At 39.2% G+C, this 22,824-nt stretch overlaps 1 protein-coding gene across 1 annotated transcript; it reads left to right on the top strand.

Annotated features, from left to right (window-relative positions):
- Positions 1 to 5,589: 5,589 nt before the first annotated feature.
- LOC125175525 (protocadherin Fat 1-like) lies at positions 5,590 to 16,110 on the top strand. The gene is made up of 4 exons (XM_047876168.1): positions 5,590 to 5,611; positions 5,910 to 6,018; positions 15,616 to 15,714; positions 15,919 to 16,110. Exons 2-4 carry the CDS (start codon positions 5,934 to 5,936, stop codon positions 15,963 to 15,965), a joined length of 231 nt encoding a protein of 76 aa, XP_047732124.1. The 5' UTR covers positions 5,590 to 5,611; positions 5,910 to 5,933; the 3' UTR covers positions 15,966 to 16,110.
- Positions 16,111 to 22,824: the final 6,714 nt, after the last annotated feature.

Here is a 22,824-nt window from a genome sequence, read left to right as displayed (position 1 = left end):
GCCACTCTGACTGGTGTGAGGTGGTATCTCAGTGTGGGTTTGATTTGTATTTCCCTAATGATGAGTGACACTGAACATCTTTTCATATGTCTGTTGGCCATCTGGATGTCTTCTTTGGAAAAATGTCTATTCACGTCTTCTGCCCATTTTTTTCACTGGATTATTTGTCAGCTGTTGAGTTTGGTAAGTTCTTTATAGATTTTGGATACTCACCCTTTATCTGATATGTCATTTACAAAAATCTTTTCCCATTCCATTGGTTGCTTTTCAGTTTTGTTGATTGTTTCCCTTGCAGTGCAGAAGCTTTTTTATCTTGATGAGGTCCCAATAGTTCATTTTTGCTTTTAATTCCCTTGCCTTTGGAGATGTGTTGAGCAAAAAATTGCTGCAGCTGAGGTCAAAGAGGTTGTTGCCTGTTTTCTCCTCTAGGCTGTTGATGGTTTTCTGTCTTACATTTAGGTCTTTCGTCCATTTTGAGTTTATTTTTTGTGAATGGTGTAAGAAAGTGGTCCAGCTTCATTCTTCTGCATGTTGCTGTCCATTTCTCCTAGCACCATTTGTTAAAGAGACTGTCTTTTTTCCATTGAATCCTCTTTCCTGCTTTGTCAAAGATTAGTTGGCCATACATTTGTGGGTCCAATTCTGGATTCTCTGTTCTATTCCCTGGGTCTATGTGTCTGTTTTTGTGCTAATACCATACTGTGTTGATGATTACATCTTTGTAGTAGAGGCTAAAGTCTGGGATTGTGATGCCTCCCTCTTTGGTTTTCTTCTTCTACATTACTTTCGCTATTTGGGGTCTTTTTGTGGTTCCATACAAATTTTAGGATTGTTTGTTCTAGCTTTGAGAAGAATGCCAGTGCAATTTTGACTGGGATTGTGTTGAATGTGTAGATTGCTTTGGGTAGTATTGAGATTTTAACAATATTTATTCTTTTAATCCACGAGCATGGAATGTTTTCCCATTTCTTTGTGTCTTCTTCAATTTCCTTCATAAGTTTTCTATAGTTTTCAGCATACAGATCTTTTGCATCTTTGGTTAGGTTTATTCCTAGGTATTTTATGGCTATTGGTGCAATTGTCAATGGGATCAGTTCCTTGATTTCTTTTTCTGTTGTTTCATTATTGGTGTATAGAAATGCAACCGATTTCTGTGCATTGATTTTGTACCCTGCGACTTTGCTGAATTCATGTGTCAGTTCTAGCGGTCTTTTGGTAGACTCTTTTGGGTTTTCCATGTAAAGAATCACATCATCTGTGAAAAGTGAAAGTTTGACTTCTTCTTTGCCAATTTTGATGCCTTTTATTTCAATTTCTCATCTGATTGCTGATGCTAGGACTTCCAACACTATGTCAAATAACAGTGGTGAGAGTGGATATCCCTGTCATGTTCCTGATCTCAGGGGGAAAGCTCTCAGTTTTTCCCCATTGAGGATGATATTAGCTGTGGGCTTTTCATATATGTCTTTTATGACGTTTAAGTATGTTCCTTCTATCACAATTTTCTTGAGGGTTTTTATTAAGAAAGGATGTTGCATTTTGTCAAGGGCTTTTTCTGCATCTATTGACAGGATCATATGGTTATTATCCTTTCTTTTATTAATGTGATGTATCACATTGATTGATTTGTGAATACTGAACCAGCCCTGAAGCCCAGGAATGAATCCCACTTGATCATGCTGAATAGTTCTTTTTATATGCTGTTGAATTCAATTTGCTAGTATCTTGTTGAGAATATTTGCATCCATGTTCATCAGGGATATTGGCCTGTAATTCTCCTTTTTTTGTGGGGTCTCTGTCTGGTTTGGGAATCAAGGTAATGCTGTCATCATAGAATGAGTCCAGAAGTTTTCCTGCCATTTCTATTTTTTTGGAAAAGCTTGAGAAGGGTAAGTATTAACTCTGCTTTAAATGTCTGGTAGAATTCCCCTGAGAAGCCATCTGCTCAGGACTCTTATTTGTTGGGAGATTTTTGATAACTGATTCAATTTCTTCACTAGTTAGGAGTCTGTGCAAATTTTCTATTTCTTCCCATTTGAGTTTTGGTAACATGTAGGTGTCTAGGAATTTGTCCATCTCTTCCAGGTTATCCAGTTTTTGGCATATAATTTTTTATAGTAATCTCTGATAATTGCTTGTATTTCTGAGGGATTGGTTGTGATAAATCCATTTTCATTTATGATTTTATCTATTTGGGTCACCTTTCTTTTTGAGAAGTCTGGTTAGGGGTTTATCAATTTTGTTTATTTTTTCAAAAAAATAGCCCTTAGTTTCATTGATCTGTTCTACTGTTTTTTTTTTTTTTTATTCTATATTGTTTATTTTGCCTCTGATCTCTACTATTTCTCTTCTTCTGCTGGCCTTGGGGTTCTTTGTTGTTCTGCTTCTAGTTCCTTTAGGTGTGCTGTTAGATTTTGTATTTGGGATTTTTCTTGTTTCTTGAGATAGGCCTGGATTGCAATGTATTTTGCTCTTAGGACTGCCTTTGCTGCATCCCAAAGGGTGTGGACTGTTGTGTTTTCATTTTCATTTTCATTTGTTTCCATATATTTTTAAAATTTCTTCTTTAGTTGCCTAGCTGACCCATTCATTCTTTAGTAGGATGTTTTTTTAACCTCCATGTATTTGGAGGTTTTCCAAACCTTTTCCTGTGGTTGATTTCAAGTTTCATAGCATTGTGATCTGAAAGTATGCATCGTATGATCTCAATATTGAAGGCTGTTTTGTGACCCAATATATGATCTATCTTGGAGAATGTTCCATGTGTGCTCCAGGAGAATGTGTATTCTGCTGCTTTAGGATGAAAAGTTCTGAATGTGTCTGTTGAGTCCATCTGGTCCAGTGTATAATTCAGGGCCATTGTTTCTTTATTTATTTTCTGTCTAGATGATCTGTCCATTGTTGTAAGTGGAGTATTAAAGTCCCCTGCAATTACCACATTCTTACCAATAAGATTGCTTATCTTTGTGATTAACTGTTTTATATATTTGTGTGCTATCAACTTTGGTGCATAAACATTTATAATTGTTAGCTCTTCTTGATGGATAGACCCCATAATTATGACATAATGTCCTTCTTCATCTCTTGTTATAGCCTTTAGTTTAATAACCTAGTTTGTCTTATATAATTACGGCTACTCCAGCTTTCTTTTGACTTCTAGTAGCATGGTAGATAGTTCTCCATTCCCTCACTTTCAATATGAAGGTGTCCTCAGGTCTAAAATGGGTCTCTTATAGACAGCAAATAGATGGGTCTTGTTTTTTTCTTTTTTTAATCCATTCTGATACCTTATGTCTTTTGATTGGAGCATTTATTCCACTTATATTCAGTGTTATTACTGAAAGATAAGGATTTAGAATCATTGTGTTATCTGCAGGTTTCATGCTTGTAGTGATGTCTCTGGCCTTTGTGGTCTTTACAACATTTCACTCAGAGTTCCCCTTAGGATCTCTTATAGGGTTGGTTTAGTGGTGATTAATTCCTTCAGTTTTCATTTGTCTTGGAAACCTTGATCTCTCCTATTTTGAACGAGAGGCTTGCTGGGTAAAGGATTCTTGGCTGCATATTTTTCATATTCAGCACATTGAAAATTTCCTGTCACTCCTTTCTGGCCTGCCAAGTTTCAGTAGATAGATTTGCTACTACCCTTATGTGTCTACCCTTATCGTTTAAGGCCCATTTGTCCCTAGCTGCTTTCAGATTTCTCTATCTTTGTATTTTGCCAGTTTTCCTATGATATGTTGTGCAGAAGATCAATTCAAGTTATGTCTGAAGGGAGTTCTCTGTCCCTACGGGATTTCAATGTCTGTTTACTTCCCTAGCCTGGGAAAGTTCTCAGCTATGATTTGTTCAAGTACACCTCTCTCCTCCTTCTCTCTCTTCTTCTTCTTCTGGAACTCCTATGATACGGATATTATTCCATTCCATGGAATCCCTTAGTTCTCTAATTCTCCCCTCATGGTCCAGAATTTTTTTTATCTCTCTTTTTCTCATCATATTTTTCCGTAATTTATCTTTTATTTCACTTATTCTTCCCTTTGCCTCTTCAATCTTCGCTGCCATCACCTCTAGTTTATTTTGCACCCTATTTGCAGCATTTTAAAATTCATCATGACTATTTTTTAGTTCCTTGATCTCTGCAGCAATAGATCTTCTGCTGTCTTCTATGGCTTTTTCAAGCCCATGAGTAATCTTATGACTATTATTCTAAATTCTTGTTCAGTTACATTGTTTATATCTGTTTTGATCATTTCTTTAGCTGTCATTTCTTTGTCGAATTTCTTTTGAGGAGAATTCTTCCGTTTTGTCATTTTGGCTAGTTTTCTATCCCTTATGTGTTTTAAAAGCTTGTTATGTGTCCTGCACCTGTGAGCACCACCATATTAAAGAGGAGTCATACACAGTCCAGGGCCTGGCCCTTCAGGAGGTATTTTTTGGAGTGTGGTACTTGCTCTCCGTTGTTGTGACTTTGATTACTTTATCTCCCTACTCCTAGTGATGTTTTGGACCCTCCACCAGGTGTGCTTTTATTTGTTCGTTGAAGTAGCCCTGGAAAGGAAAACAAACAAACAAACAAAAAACAAACAGAAAACAAAAACAAACACAGAAGCAAACAAACAAAAACACCCCAAAACAAAAAAAACCAGAAACACCAACTACAAGTAAACAACAGGGTGGAGGTGGTGCTGATGGAAGAGGCCTTATCCCATGCAAAGAGAAGTGATAGGGGCGGGGAAAAATTAAATAAAACAAAATTCACCAGACAGAGCAACTATACGGCTTAATCCGGAGAGAGAGAAAGGAAAGGAAAGCAGGAGGTGTAGAACATGTGTAAAGAGAATAGATTAAATGCGTCTGCCTAAATAAATCAACAACCAGAATAATCAGACTAGAGGAGGGAAGAAGTAAGAAGGAGAAAATGAAGGAAAAACATAAAGAGTCTGAGAATTAAACCAGGCAAGGCAGCACCGCTAGTCTGGACGAGGGACTGGCTGGCTGGTCAGCGTCAATCCGGCTCCCGGCTCCCGTAGATGCGCACTTAGCGGGCGCCGAGGGGCGTGGCTTGGTGTAGGTGGGTCCCGCCTCCACTGGGGGCCGGCTCTCTGTTCCCTGAGCCCCTACCTTGTTGGTGATGGCGAGGAAAAAGGTGAGGCCCCAGTCTCTCCTCCGCGGACCTCGTGTCCCAAACGGCTCTGTTCAAGCCGTTCTCACTGTGCTACGGGCGCGAACGAGGCGGTTTGTCCTGCTCCGCCGACTCCTGTGTCTCCCTGGTGCTCAGCTGGGTCTTAAACCCGGAAGTCTTAAAGGTTCCGGTCCGCGCACCCCAGTTCTGGGGGCGTGCCGCTCTGCATGGCGGATATGTGGCCTCTGGCTGGCGGGCACAGGCAGTCTTTGTTCTTTGAACGGGTATATACCTTCTTGCCACAGCACTCCAGGGAGGGGACTGCTTTCTCCCACTGTGGACTGTGCCTCTGAACTAGCTACCGGCCCTGGACTGGCTCCCCTCCTCCCAAGGTGCACAAACAGGGCAGCCAGCCCCAGTCTGGAGAAAGCCCCACAGTTCGAGATTGGATCTTTCTCCATCCTGGCCCATGGTTTTTCTCTTGTCCAGGTACAGTTCTACACTTCCTCACCCTCTCTTTCTCTTCCTTTTGTCACTCCCTAGAAGGGGATCCCTCCCCTCTATTCCTCTGCCTCCCGTTTTATCTCTCCCGGTTCACAATCACGCACCCATGGCCCGCCGGGTTGTCCCTGTGGGTCCCTGAGGCATCTCTGTCACTTTGCTGCCCAGACTCTTAGAGTGCAGAGTCCTTTGGCCTCAACACTGCTGTGTTTGAGAGACGAGGGCACTTCGGATCCCCCTACTTCTTGGCCATGTTAGATTCCAACTTTCTCAAATCTCTTTGAAGGAAGGTATTTCTAGTTATGGAGCCATGAAGAGATTGGGCATTGGAGACCAACCAAAGGCAGATAACAAATTGAGGAGCCTTTATTCTTGGAAAGCTGCTAGAACTTCAGGTAAGAATAGTAGGAATACGTCTTCTCCACCCCCCCCCCCCCCAACTTAACTTGGCTGCCAAGAATAATAGTTTCATCAGCATGGGGGAGGAACATGAAAACCAACAGCTTTGTCGCCAGAGGGGATGAACTCAATCTGGGTGTGTGTGTGTGTGGCGGGGGGTGGTGGTGAAAATATTTGGCTTTATTGTTTAAAAGGGGTGGACATGGCTGGGGACAAAAAAGGAAAGGTGCAGCTTTGCAAGCCCGACCGTATGGTTCTGGTTGGGGTGAATGGTGAGTGGTGGACCAGCCAGAAATGTAATGGGGAAATCCTGGAGATGAGAGACCCACAGAAAGGCTGAGATAATCTCACCATATGTTCTTGACTGATTAGAAAACTCTCCATGCTTGGAGGAGACCTGAGGGAGGCTGGTGAACACTGAAAGTTGAGGGAGACTTGAGAATTGGCTGTAACTTGAAATACATTTTGCCAGCAACATAGACATTAATCGACAGAGGTGAAAGCTTTGTGGGAATGAGGCATTTGACCTCAAGCTCTGCCCAAATCACTGGCTTACCACTAAACTATGCACATAAAAGAGAGATCTTTGGGAAAATAGTCTAAAAACAAAAATAAGAATTAAAACACTGAGCAGAGACATCAGTGATTCCACACTTCAAGTACAAGTAAGTTACTAAAAAAAATTATTGAAAAATAATGACCCCACAACCTTAAGAAAAATGAAGCAGAATCAAGAAGTAATGTCTTCTCACTTTATTTATTAAAGGAACAGTAAGAAAAGATACAATGCAGGAAAAACACCAACCATCCTTTCACGTCAGGCTGAAAGAAGCACAATGATTTTTTCTTTCATTCCCCAATTCCCATATTCCCACCCACGTCAGTAGAAAAAAAAAAAAAAAGAATTGCTACAATATTTATCTAAAAATGTTGATTTTTTAAAAAAAAATTTTTTTTCAACGTTTATTTATTTTTGAGACAGAGAGAGACAGAGCTTGAACGGGGGAGGGGCAGAGAGAGAGGGAGACACAGAATCGGAAACAGGCTCCAGGCTCTGAGCCATCAGCCCAGAGCCCGACGCGGGGCTCGAACTCCCAGACCCTGAGATCGTGACCTGGCTGAAGTCGGACGCTTAACCGACTGCGCCACCCAGGCACCCCAAAATGTTGATTTTTAAAACGAAATTCACTAGGCATACAAGAAAGAGGAAAATATAATCTACACTCAATTTAAAAAAAAAGGCAGTCAATAGAAGTTGCTCAGGGTGAGCCCAGATGTTGCTTTATAGACCAAGACTTCAAAGCAGCTATTGTAAATATGTTCAAAGAATTAGAGGGAATTATGGGGTGCCCAGGTGGCTCAGTCGGTTAAGCGTCAGACTTCAGCTCAGGTTATAATCTCATGGTGTGTGAGTTCAAGCCTCGTGTCAGGCTCTGTGCTGACAGCTCAGAGCCTGGAGCCTGCTTTGGATTCTGTGTCTCTCTCTCTCTCTGTCCCTCCCCCACTCATGCTGTCTCTCTCTGTCTCTCAAAAGTGAATAAACATTTAAAAATATAAAAAAAAAGAATTACAGGAAATTATGTTCAAATAATGAAAGGAAAATTTAATGACACTGACTTAACATACAAGAAATAGAAGTAGAGAACTAGAAAGTATAAGAAAAGAACCAAATGTAAATTCTAGAGTTGAAAAATGCAATACTGTAGTGTTTCCTTATCCATGGGGATTATGGTCTAAGAACCCCAGTGGGGGCCTGAAACCTTGGGTAGTACCAAACCCTAAATACACTGTATTTTTATCTATATAGACATACCTATGTTAACATTTGCTTTATAAATTAGCACAGTAAGAAATTAACAGCCATAACTAATAACAAAATAGGACAATTATAACAATATATTGTAATAAAAGTTATGTCTCTCAAAATATCTTTTTTTTTAAAGTTTATTTATTTGTGTTGAGAGAGAGAGAAGCAGAGTGAAGGAGAGAGAGAATTCCAACCAGGCTTTGCTGACAGTGCAGATGTGGGGCTCAATCCCATAAACCATGAGATCATGACCTGAGCTGAAATCAAGAGTTGGATGCTTGACTGACTAAGTCGCCCACGTGCCCCTCAAAAGATATTATTGCACTGCATTCTTGTGATAAAGTGAGATGATCAAATGCCTGCATGATGAGATGAAGTGAGGTCAATGACATAGGCATTGTCACATAGTGTTGGGCTACTATTGAGCATGTGACAATACATCAGAAAAAGAATCATCTGCTTGTCCACTAGGGTTGACTGTGTGTAATTGAAACCATGGCAAGAAAACTGTGGATGATGGGGGACTACTTAACTGAAATAAAAATTTACTACATAGCCCCAGTAACATATTTGAGATGGCAGAAATAAAAATGAGACTTACAGAAAGATTGATAGAAATACTCCAATCAGAAAACTGAAGAGAAAAAAGATGGAAGAAAAAGGAAACTTTTGAATCACATAAAGTGTGGAACATACATGTAATGGCAGTCAATGAAGGAGAGGCAAGACACAGAAGGGTGTAGAAAAAAAAAATTTGAAGAAGTAATGACCCCAAACTCCCCAGATTTGATGAAAAACTTTTACCTAGATATCTAAGATTCTCAGCGAATCCTATTAGAAACATTAAGAGAACCACAGTTAGACATATCCTAGGCCAACTACCAAAAGCCAAAAATAAAGGGCAGTCTTAGAATCAGCAAGAGAAAAGCGACTTCCCACACACAGAGCATTAACAATACGGTAGTAAACAGCTAGCTTCTCATCAGAAACAACAGAGACCCAAAAGCAGTGAAGTGACAAAGTGCTGAAGAAAAACAAACCTGCCGATGGCCAACAAAAATACTCTTCAAAAATGAAGGTAACGCTAGGACATTCCCAGATAAACAAAAGCTGGCAGAATTCATTTCTAGCCATCTTTTACTGCAAGAAATGCTAAAGGGAGCCAGAGAGGAAGGAACTGACATGAGATCGTAACTGAGATCCACAGGAAAGAGGAAGGCCATAGGAAATATTAAGTACATGGGCATACGTAAAAGACCACATATATATTTTTTCCTCTCTTCTCAGTTTCCTTAAAAAAACCCACACAGGAATGTTTAAAACAACGATTAACTAATTATAGCTCCATATTGTTGAATATATATTACCTATATAAAATATACATTTGAAAAAATATATATTTGACAACATGCAACATAGGTGATAATAATAGCACAGAAGGAGGTCATGAAGCAACATCGAGGCAAATTTGCTTTACTTACCCCAGAGGTAATTACAGCAGCCAGCTGCCACAAGGGTGGTGGTGGTGACCCTATTCTGGATGCAGTTCAGTTCATTTCATATCATTCATTTTATTTCATTTCAGTACGGACGTTAATAACAACTTGGCTGCTCATTTAAAGTAAACATTTACCAAGCCCATTGTTTACAAAATCAAATACAGAGACTGAAGTTTAAAAACCACAGTTCTGCTCCATCCCTCCCACTCCGGCTTCTGCTTCCCAGAGAGCAATTTTAAACGCTTTTCCCTGCTTTTCCAGGTGATTTCAACCATATTTCTAAATGAAATATTTATATCACTCACTGTTCTTTACTTTTTCGGATTTAGACATTTCGCTCATTTACACCATACATTCCCTTCTTCCGGTCTTCTCAATGTGATTCCATCATCCCCTTTGATTTCTGTATTGGTTACCTTCCGCTTCTTTATTACTTGTTACATCAGAGCCGTGCCTCATTTTGTAGGAAGAAGATACTATAAGGAGTGGGAGTTTTCCCTTAAGTCTCCTCTCCCTTTAATCTTTCAACTTCCTTGATCTGTATTTTTACTTTTACACGGTAGTGATTGGTGATCTTTACTTTCTGTTCTGCAGCCTCGGTTAAATCTTTCACGTTTGCTTACAGATGGATGCTACAAGTTGAAATTCAATATTCAGTGTTTATGTTACTTATTAGTGTATAATATTGGAGGTAATAGAGTTCCCTCCTTGAAACTTCTGAAAGGGGCCAGATAGTAACTATTTTAGACTCTGTGGGTCACAGGGCTTATGTTGCAACTACTCAGCTCTGCCTTTGGAGCATAAAAGAAGCTATAGACAAGAGGTAAATGAATGAGTCTGGCTGTGTTCCAGTAAAACTTCATTTTCAAAAGAAGCAACAGGCTGCATTTGTCCCACGGGATGGAGTTTGTCAATCCTTGCTTTAGAACTTTGAAGACATGTTTTCATTGTATTTCCAATGATGCTCAACTGACCCTTGTTCCTTTGTATGTGGCTTCCTTTTTTCTTTTTTCCTTTTTTTTCTAGCTGGGAATAGTTTCAATTCTTGCATGCTACAGTTTCACAATAATATGTACAGGAGAGGGCATTTACTCTTTATTATTTTTTGACTATTGTCTCTGTCTTTTTTTAATGGAAACTTTCTTGGTCTGATTATGGGCCACCTGGATTAATCCTCTTTTGTGTCTAATCTTTTCTGTCTTTTTGGGAAGGGGCGTTCTGTGTCTTATTTTTTGAAATATATTCAGCTATGTCTCTTAGAACTTTTACTGATGCTTTGTGGCAGCAATTTAGAACAAATTTTTTTTTTTTAATTTAGAGAGAGAGAGCGGAGAGAGGGGCAGAGGGGGAGAGAGAGAGAGAGAGAGAGAGAGAGAGAGAGAGAGAGAGAATCTCAGGCAGGCTCCATACTCAAAATGGAGCCCAACGTGGGACTTGGATCATGACCTCAGCTGAAATCAACAGTCAGATGCTCAACCAGCTGAGCCACCCACGTGCCCTATCAGCAGTAACTTTTAAAAATACTTCTTTCTTGTTCTCTGACCTTCTCCACCTCCTCCTTTTTTTGTGTGTGTGCTAGAGTAGATTTGCCATGAAGCTGATTTCCCCACACTCAGGTCCTGGAAGTTTCTGGGAATTATAGAGTGTTCTCAGTGGGAAGGTACAGCTAGATTACAATCAGGAAGAATTTCTGTGAAAGTGTTTTGGCTAAATAGGTTTCAGAAGAAAGGGGTTGGAACCTCTAAGATTCTGTAACTTAAATTGTGGCATATTTTCCACATATAAATATTTATTTTTTGTACCTAATTTTACATTTTAATTTCGTACTTTTAAAAAGGCCCTCAATATTGATTAAGCTTTAGGGTTACACAAAATCTAGATTTTCATTTTAGTTTAATTTCTCTGAGAGTACAAATTAGCATTTTTCTAGATTCTTTTCTGTGTTCTGTTTTGTTTTTTTTAATTTTTTTTTCAACGTTTATTTATTTTTGGGACAGAGAGAGACAGAGCATGAACGGGGGAGGGGCAGAGAGAGAGGGAGACACAGAATCGGAAACAGGCTCCAGGCTCTGAGCCATCAGCCCAGAGCCCGACATGGGGCTCGAACTCACGGACCGCGAGATCGTGACCTGAGCCGAAGTCGGACGCTCAACCGACTGAGCCACCCAGGCGCCCCAACGCTCACATTTTAAAGTAGGAAAAGGCTGGCTAAACTCAGCAGCTACTACAATGTCATGCGTGCGGTTGAAGACACTCAGTTACCCAAGTTAAGAAAGTTCTATGTAGCTTCCAGTTATACCACTCGCATCATTAACAGATCCTAAGACGCAAACACACTGCATGCTTTCCAATCACTTGAACTAGTTTATTTTTTCATTAGTAAGATGCCAATGGGCACCCTATCTGCCAACTTCACATCTCTGGAAAATATCTGTGCGAGGCCAACTTCACCTCACAAAACTTTAACAAGAAATCACAGAACTTGGCTGCTTTGAAGGACTTCAGTGCTCTCTGGTGTCTTTTGTGGATGTTCTGTTTTGGACATTTTAAAAAAAAAAATTTTTTTTTTTTCAACGTTTATTTATTTTTGGGACAGAGAGAGACAGAGCATGAACAGGGGAGGGGCAGAGAGAGAGGGAGACACAGAATCGGAAACAGGCTCCAGGCTCCGAGGCATCAGCCCAGAGCCTGACGCAGGGCTCGAACTCACGGACCGCGAGATCGTGACCTGGCTGAAGTCGGATGCTTAACCGACTGCGCCACCCAGGCGCCCCTGTTCTGTTTTGTTTTGAATTTTATGTTTCCTTGAGGTAATTTTGTGGTTAGTATACTATTGTTCCCCCCCCCCCCCAAATGTCTGGTGATTCTTGGTTTTCCATTCTTATTTAAAAGTGAGAAAATAGACAAGCTGACTCTGGGGTCTGTGAGCACGGATGGGACATGTCAGCTGGCACATTTTCCTTTAGGAAAGCTGGAAGGAGATCTCTGAAGTGCTAATCCCCAGCTGCCTTTGTTCTCCCAAAGAGTTCATTCAGTTTTTTCTTTTTTAAGAATTCATTCAATTTTTTAAGAGAAGAATTCCCCATGTTCTCTTCCTTAGGAAGAAACACCTGGCTGTTAGGGAAGGATTGACTGTTTCCTCTATAGCCTCTTGCTTTTGGGCCCATGCTTCACTTCCGCCAGCAGACAGGTAGCTCCTTCTGCCAGTACAGCCTCTGTCTGTGTGCTTTACGCGGCACCTTCCTGTGTTCTACAGCATTAGTAACTATTCCTCCTCATGCATTGTGTCTTCCAGGAATTTATTGAGATTGCTTATTAACTGATAGTCACCCCCTGTTCTCTCAGTGGAGGGCCTTGGAAGAAAGAGATTAACGTGTACCCACTGCACCTTCAATCTGGAGTCTGTGGGCCTTTAATCTCACCAACCAACTCCTAGCCTACTAGATGGCTCAGGTTTTGCTGCTTATGCTTTTAGGGGTTTTTCAGGGTTTCTACTGAGAACACATACAAAAACCCTACCAAACTCACTTTTTTGAGCAAAACTCCCATTTGTGGATATTTGATATCTTCTTTGGGAGGACATCTGGCTCTCAAGTTTCAGCATCCATCTTTTTTTTTTTTATAATTTTTTTTAACGTTTATTTATTTTTGAGAGACAGAGAGAGAGACAGAGCACAAGTGGGGGAGGGGCAGAGAGAGAGAGAGAGGGAGACAGAATCAGAAGCAGGCTCCAGGCTCTGAGCTGTCAGCACAGAGACCAACGTGGGGCTTGAACTCACGGAGTGTGAGATCATGACCTGAGATGAAGTTGGACGCTTAACCGACTGAGCCACACAGGAGCCTCCAGCATCCATCTTAACTCCTTTATATCTTCGAGAAATTCCTCACTGTTTCTGTCCAAGCCTTCGTGGCTTTCCTGCATTGTCATATTTGTTCATTTTTTAATATTTTGTAATTTTCTGTTTTTTTTTTTTGAACATTTATTTATTTTTGGGACAGAGAGAGACAGAGCATGAACGGGGGAGGGGCAGAGAGAGAGGGAGACACAGAATCGGAAACAGGCTCCAGGCTCTGAGCCATCAGCCCAGAGCCTGACGCGGGGCTCGAACCTACGGACCGCGAGATCGTGACCTGGCTGAAGTCGGACGCTTAACCGACTGCGCCACCCAGGCGCCCCGATATTTTGTCATTTTATTTTTTTTTTTTATTTATTTTTTTTTTTTTAAATTTTTTTTTCAACGTTTATTTATTTATTTTTGGGACAGAGAGAGACAGAGCATGAACGGGGGAGGGGCAGAGAGAGAGGGAGACACAGAATCGGAAACAGGCTCCAGGCTCTGAGCCATCAGCCCAGAGCCTGACGCGGGGCTCGAACTCACGGACCGCGAGATCGTGACCTGGCTGAAGTCGGATGCCTAACCGACTGCGCCACCCAGGCGCCCCTATTTTGTCATTTTAAAGGGATTTGCAGTGGGGAGAAAAGTAAATGTGTGTGCTAAGTCAACCGTCTTCATCTGGAAGCTGGAACCTTCAAATTTCTAAATGGTATAATTAAATGGTCTTTTCTTTCTTAATAAAATCCTCATAGTCTATAAATCAGAAAGTTTTTAGAAAAAGCACTCTAAAAATATAATTATGCACACCCACTTATAGAAGCTTTTCATTAACTTCTCTTTAAATGTATTTGATCCTAAAGACATAATCTCAAACTTCTTATCACTTACATTCCATTTTTGACTTATTTTCTTCTCACAAGATATTCTTATCTGTCCCTTCCTCTTTTGGTTGGATATTTAACGCCTTGATACTGTATGATTTAAAATCTCCCCGTCTTTCTTTGAAATTGTACTGCGCTCTTAATTCTGATGTGACTCTTCTGCCAAACATTATTGATATTTTAGATGAATGAGAATCTGTCGAAAATTATAGGAAATACTGTGTGTTATGTTATTTAAACTGAAAGGAGAAGACAGTGTTTTTCTGAGTATTCTTAGATCTGTATATATCTATTAATTAATCCAGTAAGAGGATTTTTGAATGCATACAACGTGCCAGGCATCTTTCAGGCTCTAAAAGTGACTGAGTGATCACTGACCAAGACAGAAAAATCTTTGACCTCATGATGTTTACTTTCTAGTGGGAAACAGATGGTAAACAGGATAACTAGGTGAGGATATGTGTATTAGGGTTCTCCAGAGAAACAGAACTAATAGAAGTATATATGTAAAGATTTATTATAAAGATTATGTGATTATGGAAGCTGGCAAGTCCCAAGATCATCTAGATGAGTCAGCAAGCTGGAGACCCAGGAGATATGATAGTTTAGTTCTAATCTGGGTCCTAAGGCCTGAGAACCAGGAAAATCAAATGTATAGTCTCAGTCCAAAAGCTGGCAGGCTCAAGACCCAGGAAGAGCCTAGGTTTCAGTTTGAGCTTGAAGGCAGGAAAAACCAATGTCCCAGCTCACAGGCAGTCAGGTAGGAGTTCCCTCTTTAGGGGAGGATCAGATTTTTATTCTGTTCAGACCTTCAACTGATTGGATGAAGGCATATCAGGGAAGATGATCTACTTTACTCAGTCTACTTATTAAAATGTTAATCTTGAAAATTAAAAAAGAAATTTAGAGATGAAACTGACCATGAGGCTTAGAACATATTCTACTCATTCAGTTGTAACATATGCTTGGGGAACTGACTATAACACCTTGGAGATGCACAGTGGAAGACTACAACACAAAGCTGACAGTGGAAGTGGCCCTGTAATTATCTCTGTTCTAAGCATTCAAGTCAATAATGGGCTGTGACAAGTAGTGTCTCTCAACGTGAATGGAAACTATACTAGATTGGTTCTAGATGTAGATGCAGTCCACACTGCATCAGGCACAGCCCTGGGGATTCCACTGCTGCCCCAAACGTGCCTCCTCCTCCTTCAAACTCCTTCTAACAGCAACTCAATCTAGAAGCCCAACTATGATAAGATCAGTGGATCCTGATCTCTGCCTCTGCAAGAAACCTCCGGAGGAAAGACCTTCTCATCTATACAGTGCCCAAAACAGCCTGTCTGAAGTGCAATTCCTAGCTCCTTTTAGGGTAAAGTGTGTGATGACAATGGGTATCACTGAGATATTTCAGATTCGATGTCAAGTGTTCCTCTGCCAGATATACAAGAATTCCCCAATTACAAGGTTATTGACGTGTAGACACCCCTGTACTCAGCAGATCCAAATACCATCGATACAGACTATTACCCTGGAGGTTATGACATTGAAAGTGATTTTCTACCACCAGCGGAAGAATTTCCTGTGCCTGATGAGTTACCATCACTGCCTCTAGAATTCAGCGATCAGTTTCAATCAATGGACCCTCCTGGAGACATACTTTCTGCAGGTAGTTTGGGTTTTTCGTTGGGAAACTGGCAGGAGTTCAGCTTAAATCAGTTTATCTGCCCAATTTCTAACCTGTCAATATGTCTGAACTTCCCCGAACAGGCACTGGTGAGAACAGTGCTTGTAGAGAACTACTCACAGCATCAAAGAAACTTTGAAGCCTCTTCTGTAGAAAACATACCCATGTCTGTGTGTACTTTCACAGCTTCTTGCTCTGATGTGTCGGCATGCTGTTGGAGTCCAAGGTCATGATGAGTGACCACAAGAGAGGAGACAGTGGGTGCTTCGAAGAGGTGACAATTCCTCCACCAGATTTGCAACAATTTAGGGAAGTCTGAGGCTTAAAACCCCCACAGTACCTGCACTTTAGTGAAGTTATAGAGATTATGTAAATAATCTGCATTGTTCTGTTTTTTTTTTTTTAATGTTTTAAAATTTGTTAGAGAGAGAGTGTGTGAGTGAGTGGGAGAGAGAGAGGGAGGCGCAGAATCCGAAGCAGGCTCCAGGCTCTGAGCTGTCAGCACAGAGCCTGACACAAGGCTTGAACTCACACACTGAGAGATTATAACCTGAGCTGAAGTCTGACGCTTAACTGACTAAGCCCCTTCTGCATTGTTCTTTGTAGCAGTGCTTAAGCACTTTTCTCAATGAGCTAAAATGGGCCTGCCTACACTGATCCATATGCCTCTTGACATGTTAGCCATTTTCCGTGTCCTAACCCACTTTAACTGGATGAGATTTATGTTGGCTGTGCCATTTTTGAACATCTTTTTGTATTAATATTTGTGTTGAAATAATGAAATAAAAATCAGTCCTACTATCTTGTTAGCATGATCATAGATTTATATAAAATTGATTATTTTAATTTTCCTGTCTTTTGGGGGGGTAAATTTTATGTACAGATTTAACTTTTCATAGTTTCAACTGGACTTTCAAGATATTTTGTGCATTTGTTTTGGACTGAATTTTGGTGGTGTTAGTATCATTACCTAGCACCCTGATTTTTAAATATAATCAGGATTTCATTAAATCTTTTTTTCCACTAAAGTATGATTATTTCATTAACACATTTCTATACACTCATTCATTTCTAGCTGTACATATGATAAGGAAAGATCTGATATATCAACATGTCTTAAATGGATTGTTTAGAAGTGTAAACATTTTTCATTATTGGAAAGAGTAATTGTACCTTCTATATATCTGTTAATAAACCAAAATTATCATGACAGACTTTTAATGGTATCTGTATGTTTTGATGCAATGGTCTTGTAAAGGTTTTTATTGAAAATGACCATTAGCCAGTCTTTCTTACTGACAATAAATTATAAATAAAATAAAATAAAATAAAATAAAATAAAAATAAAATAAAATGTTAATCTCATCCAGAAACACCCTCACAGACACGTTCAGAATAATTTTGAACAAATATCTGGGCACCCCAAGGCCCTGTCAAGTTAACACATAAATTAACCATCACAATGAGGTATATATTAGATAGAGTGTGTCTGTCATGTTAAGAAACAGCAATGTATCTGCAGTGGAATGAACATGGGGCAAAGAAGGAGGAGATGAAACCAGAGAGTTAACGGGGGTGCCAGATATACTGGAGCTTGGTAGGCTCTTAAGAGTGGGAACCAATAAAAGGGATTTGAACAGAGAAGTTTTTTGTTATTGTTGTTTGTTTGTCTGTTTTTAAGTAAGCAGTATGCCCAACATGGGGCTCGAACTCAAGATTTTGAGATCAAGGGTCACACCCGAACAGGGATGTCTTGATCTGATTTAAATGTTGAGTCCTGCCGGCTGCAGTATTGAGAACTGACTGAAGAAAGCAATGGCAAAATCAGAAAGTTTATTTAGGATGCCTGTAGTGGGTTGAATGGTGCCCCTTTCCCCCAATAAGTCCATATCCTAATCCCCAGAACCTGTGAATGTTACATTATTTGGAAAATGGATCTTTGTAGACATAATTAAACAAAATATCTTGAGATGAGAGATAATTCTGGATTATCCAGGTGGCCCTGATATCCAGTGACAAGTGTACTTACAAGAGAAACACACAGGAGGATTTGAGATGGACAGAAGAGGAGGACCGAATGGAGGCAGAGAGGAAGTGACGTGGTCACAAATGAAAGAATATTGACAGCCTCCAGAAGCTGGATGAGGCAAGGAAGGATTCTCCTTTAGAACCTCCAGAGGGAGCGCAGCTCTACCCATACCTTGATTTTGGACTCCTGGTCTTCAGAGCTATGAGAGAATACATTTCTATTGTTTTAAGCCATCCACGTTGTGGTAATTTGTTGCAGCAGCTACAGGAAATGAATGCAAGGCCTTTGTGATAGTCTCGGTGCAAAAGGTCTCTCTGTTAACAATTTTCCATGAGCTCTGGATCCTGATTGCCTAATGGCTGTCACCTAGATTAGCCAACATGCCAGTCAATCACAACTTCAAAATAGAAAATATTATTTCTTCTTTTCTCAGATTCTGTTCCATGTCTTGAATTCCCTATATCAGTTGATGGGACCTCATTCTTCTTGGAGTTTTACTGTGACTAGTTTTATATATCACTCATTTCCAAATAAAGTTCAGCACCGGCTTTCGTTTTTTCCCCCCATTGGACCTTGCCTATAGATCTCTAATAATATTTACTATGTTTTATTACATTTTTGTCTCTTTCACTACACACTCTGGAGAGCAGGGACTGTGTTTTGTTTATTTATCTCATGGTCTTATCACCTGGCGTATGGCCTGGTTAGAGGATAAGCTTAAAAGGATTTGATGATTTTCAGAATAAATGATCCATCTTCCTAGCCACACAAGCCAGGAGTCTTAGAGGTGCTCTTGGTTCTTAATGCCTCATTAACCCCCTATACTTAATTGGCCATTTACTTCCATTTACTTTATTTTCCAAGTATCTTTTGTATCGGCTTTCCATCCGCCATCCTTGCTGTTGTCAACTTGTTTTTCATAATTGTTCACTGGTACCATGTCAATGTCTCTTGCTTCCTCCAGTTCTATCCTTCTATGGTCTCTTCACCACATGACCACGAGGCTGAGGTTTCAAACATGCACGTTTGATCATATAATTTCCTGTTAAAATGACTTTGATAACTTTCAAAGACCTTATCTGGCATACAAGATTTTTCATGTTCAAGCCATTTTCCTGTATGTCCTTAAAATACTTCTGTCCTGAACTGCTTGCTCTTCATGCATGTAAATTTGTATATCTGTAAATTGATCTGTAAATTGATAGACCCTCAGAGCAGGGAGATTTATAACCATGATTCCTGTCCTCACTGAATCCCTGTTGCATATTGGAGACAGTGATTTTAAATAGTATAACTGCTCCAATAAAATTGATTACAACAGTGATATAAACATTTGAAAATAATAAGAAACCTACAGAGAGGGATGGACTTGTCAGACACAGACTTCTGATAAGATGAGTGGGAATTGAGTCAGGTCAAGAAGGAAAGGTAAGGTTTTAAATTTTTTTCCAGTTAGAGAGAACTACGTATGCAAAGAGAGAAGGTGTGTTGGTAGGGAAAATGGTTGCATAAGCCTGTGTATATGAGTTGGGTAGAAATAAGACTGCAATTAATGGAAGGGATTAGATTAGGAATGATCTTATATACCAGGTTAAGGGGTCTGCATGTTATATTCAAGGCAGTGAAGAGTTACTGAAAGAAGTAAGTGTGTAAGTGGCATGATCATATTTGTGTTTTAGGGAAATAATTCGGTGAGGAATCTAATGAATGGATTGGAGTAGAGAAAAAATGGAGACAATGGAAGACCTTGGCAATGATCCACCTGGTAAATTATGAGAATCTGAATTCAGTCAGTAGCAGGGAGCCAGAGAAGAAGGTATGAATTTGAAAGGTACAAATAGTAGTAATTGATGCCTGACGATATAGGTCAGGGAGAAGGATGAGTCAAGCAAGATGATCCTTAGGTTTCTAGTTTGGGAGAAGAGAAAACCAAGTATATGAAGAAGGTGTTGGAAAGAAGATGATCAGAGCGAACGAAGATGCTCATTGGACATCCAAGGGGAGATGTGCACGCACAATTAGAAACGATGGTTTGGAACACAAAACATTCATTTTGGTTTCAGAGGTATATGTTTTGGAGTTATTGGCATATAGGCATTAGTTGATGCCATGGAGATTATATAATGGCAATTAGGAAAAGTACTTGTGTAAGTGGAGGAGTTAAGAGGAGAAGTTTGTTTGAAAGTCTGAGAACCTCAGTATTTAAGAGATGATTGAAGAGGAGAAAGTGGAGGGACAAGAAAGGAGAAAAACCAGGAAAGAGTCTTAAAGCCAACTGAGGAGCCAGCTGACAGGAGCCAACTGAGGAGGACGGAATGACACAGGGAGATGACGTCCAGAGTTAGGGGTGGCAGGGACGTCCAGTAACGTAAAAATTTAAAATTTTTCTTTCACTCTGGCAGCAAGAAGTTCTTTCATGATGTTAGTGTAGCAGTATCGGGAAAGAGTGAGGCTAGAAACTGGCTTGCAGCAGTGGTTTGAAGAGCAGATAAGTGTTTACAACTTGGGGACATAAGATTGGAGACAACTTTTTCAAATAGGAAGTAGTTTGGCATTAGAGAGAAGGATGTAGAGTTGTGGTCAAGGAGCAAGACTTTTCAAACAGGGAAAGTAGGAAGAATATTTGTATGCTGAAGGAAAAGAGCTGGAAAGAGAGAGCTAGAGATATAGTCAAGAAGGGATAATTAATTTAGTGATGTCCCTAAAGACATGGAGGAAGAATTAAATACAGAGCTCAGGGGAAAATACTTAACCAGAATTTTCCAGGGAAAATAATAACTAAGGAATAGGGAGGTAACAACTTAAAAGGCCTGGATGTGAGCACTAGAGCTAGTTGAAATGAAGGTTCATCTAACTTATTTTATTAGAATCTGAGAAAAAAAAAGTCAACATTTTCTCCTGAAAGTGAGAATATAGGATGCAATACTATTAAACTAGTGGCAAATATTTAAATATAAAATGTAAGATATTATTAATAACAACTGACAAATAATGGCAGTAGGGCTGGGGATTAAACATGTTCTAAATGAAATAAGACAGCTGGAAAGATTTTGACTAACTCCCACTCGGTCTTACAGTCTCCACTTAGATGTTGCTTCCTCCATAAAATGTAGTCAAGATGGGTCTCTTCTATGTGCATCTGTAGTATCTTTTGCTTTCCCTTAATTGTCTTAAAATGCTCAGTTGTAAACACCTTTTCATTCGCTTATATTTCAACTAGATTTTAAGCTGCGCACAGACAAGGACTAGATTTATCTTTTTTGGCATTTGATTTTCAAATTTATTTATTTATTTAAATTTTATTTTTTATTTTTAAAAATTTACATCCAAATTCGTTAGCGTATAGTGAAACAATGATTTCAGGAGTAGATTCCTTAGTGCCCCTTACCCATTTAGGCCATCCCCCCTCCCACAACCCCTCTAGCTACCCTTAGTTTGTTCCCCATATTTAGGAGGCTCTTCTGTTTTGTCTTCCTCCCTGTTTTTATATTATTTTTGCTTCCCTTCCCTTATGTTCATCTGTTTTGTCTCTTAAAGTCCTCATATGATTTTTGTCTTTCTCTGACTAATTTCGCTTAGCATAATATCCTCCAGTTCCATCCACGTAGTTGCAAATGGCAAGATTTCATTCTTTTATATATATAATGGAGTATTACTTGGCAATCAGAAAGATTGATTTTCAAATTTTATCACAGTGGTTGCACAGAGTAAGGGCTCAATATGTATTTGTTCAATGAATATATGAGTTTCATTTTTGATTCTGAAGTTTGGATTTGTAGATTAAAAATTATTTAAAAACAGGGGCGACCTGGATAGCTGATCCAACTTTGGCTCAGGTCATGAACACCTGGTTCATGAGTTTGAGCCCTGTGTAGGGCTCTGTGCTGACAGCTCAGAGCCTGGAGCCTGCTTCGGATTCTGTCTGTCTGTCTCTCTCTCTCTGCCCCTTCCCCATTCACACTCTTTCTCTCTCTCAAAAATAAATACACATTAAAAATTATTTAACATAAACATAACTATAGAATTTCTACAAATAGGACATATTTTCCTGTATATTAAGACTAGCATAGATAGCTGGCTCATGTGGTAAAAAATGATTAAAAACAGCATTAAAAGAGAGAATTAATATGATATATATACATTATAACAATATTTATAAATCAGTTGAACTCCTCTATTAAAAGAACAAGTTCATGTAGGATTTTAAAAAGTCAACAAGTTAATGGTGAAAAAAGATACCATTCAAGAAAAATCACCTAAAAAGTTAAAAGTTAAAGAATAAGCACAGGTCAATGCAAACAAAAAGAAAACTGACATCCAAAGCAAAATTCATATTGATAAAAGGTAAAATTCACATTTTGTCATCACTTTTTCATCTATCTCTATCCCTTCATGTTTGTGTCTATTTAGTTAATGAGTTATTACTGTTGTGTTTTAAAGCATATTCTAGGTTATCTTAGTTTTTCACTAATAACCCTTAAACAATGTAGATATTAGGAATTATTGTATTCTATAAACAGAGAATATATTCTTAAGACATTAAAGCATGACCACACATCAGAACATATAAAGCTCCATATGTTACTTTAAAAAGAAGAAATTTACAGGACACAACCCTTGAACATAAGTAGGAAAACAGAAATATAAACAATATAATTTTGACTTAAAGACTCAATCACTTGGAAATTAAAAAAAATTACCCCTAGTAGCTTCCAGGTCTGGAGGAAAATAAAATTGCAATTACAAAATATTGAGACTAGTGTGACAGTCAGAATAGTAATAGTGTGCTTGAGAATTTTAAATATGTTATTTATTAAAGAAGAAAATAGAGATTAAAGAGGCTAAGCATTAATATAAGCTAAGAAAGGAGTCTAAGAACATCAGTAGGGTAGAACAAAAAAAATTAAAGCAGAAAATTAGGAAATAAAAAAAATTCTAGATATTCTTTCAAAACAGTTCATTTAGAGGCTTAATTACTAGACAAATTGGAACCAAACAAAGAAAACGATAACAGAAGAGAGATACACATTATAAATGAAAATGGTAACCACCACTAATGTGAA

This window comes from Prionailurus viverrinus, chromosome C2 (genome assembly GCF_022837055.1).
Source record: "Prionailurus viverrinus isolate Anna chromosome C2, UM_Priviv_1.0, whole genome shotgun sequence".
NCBI lineage: Eukaryota > Metazoa > Chordata > Mammalia > Carnivora > Felidae > Prionailurus > Prionailurus viverrinus.
Note: the sequence above shows the minus strand (reverse complement) of the source record. Positions and strands in the feature narration are given on the sequence as shown.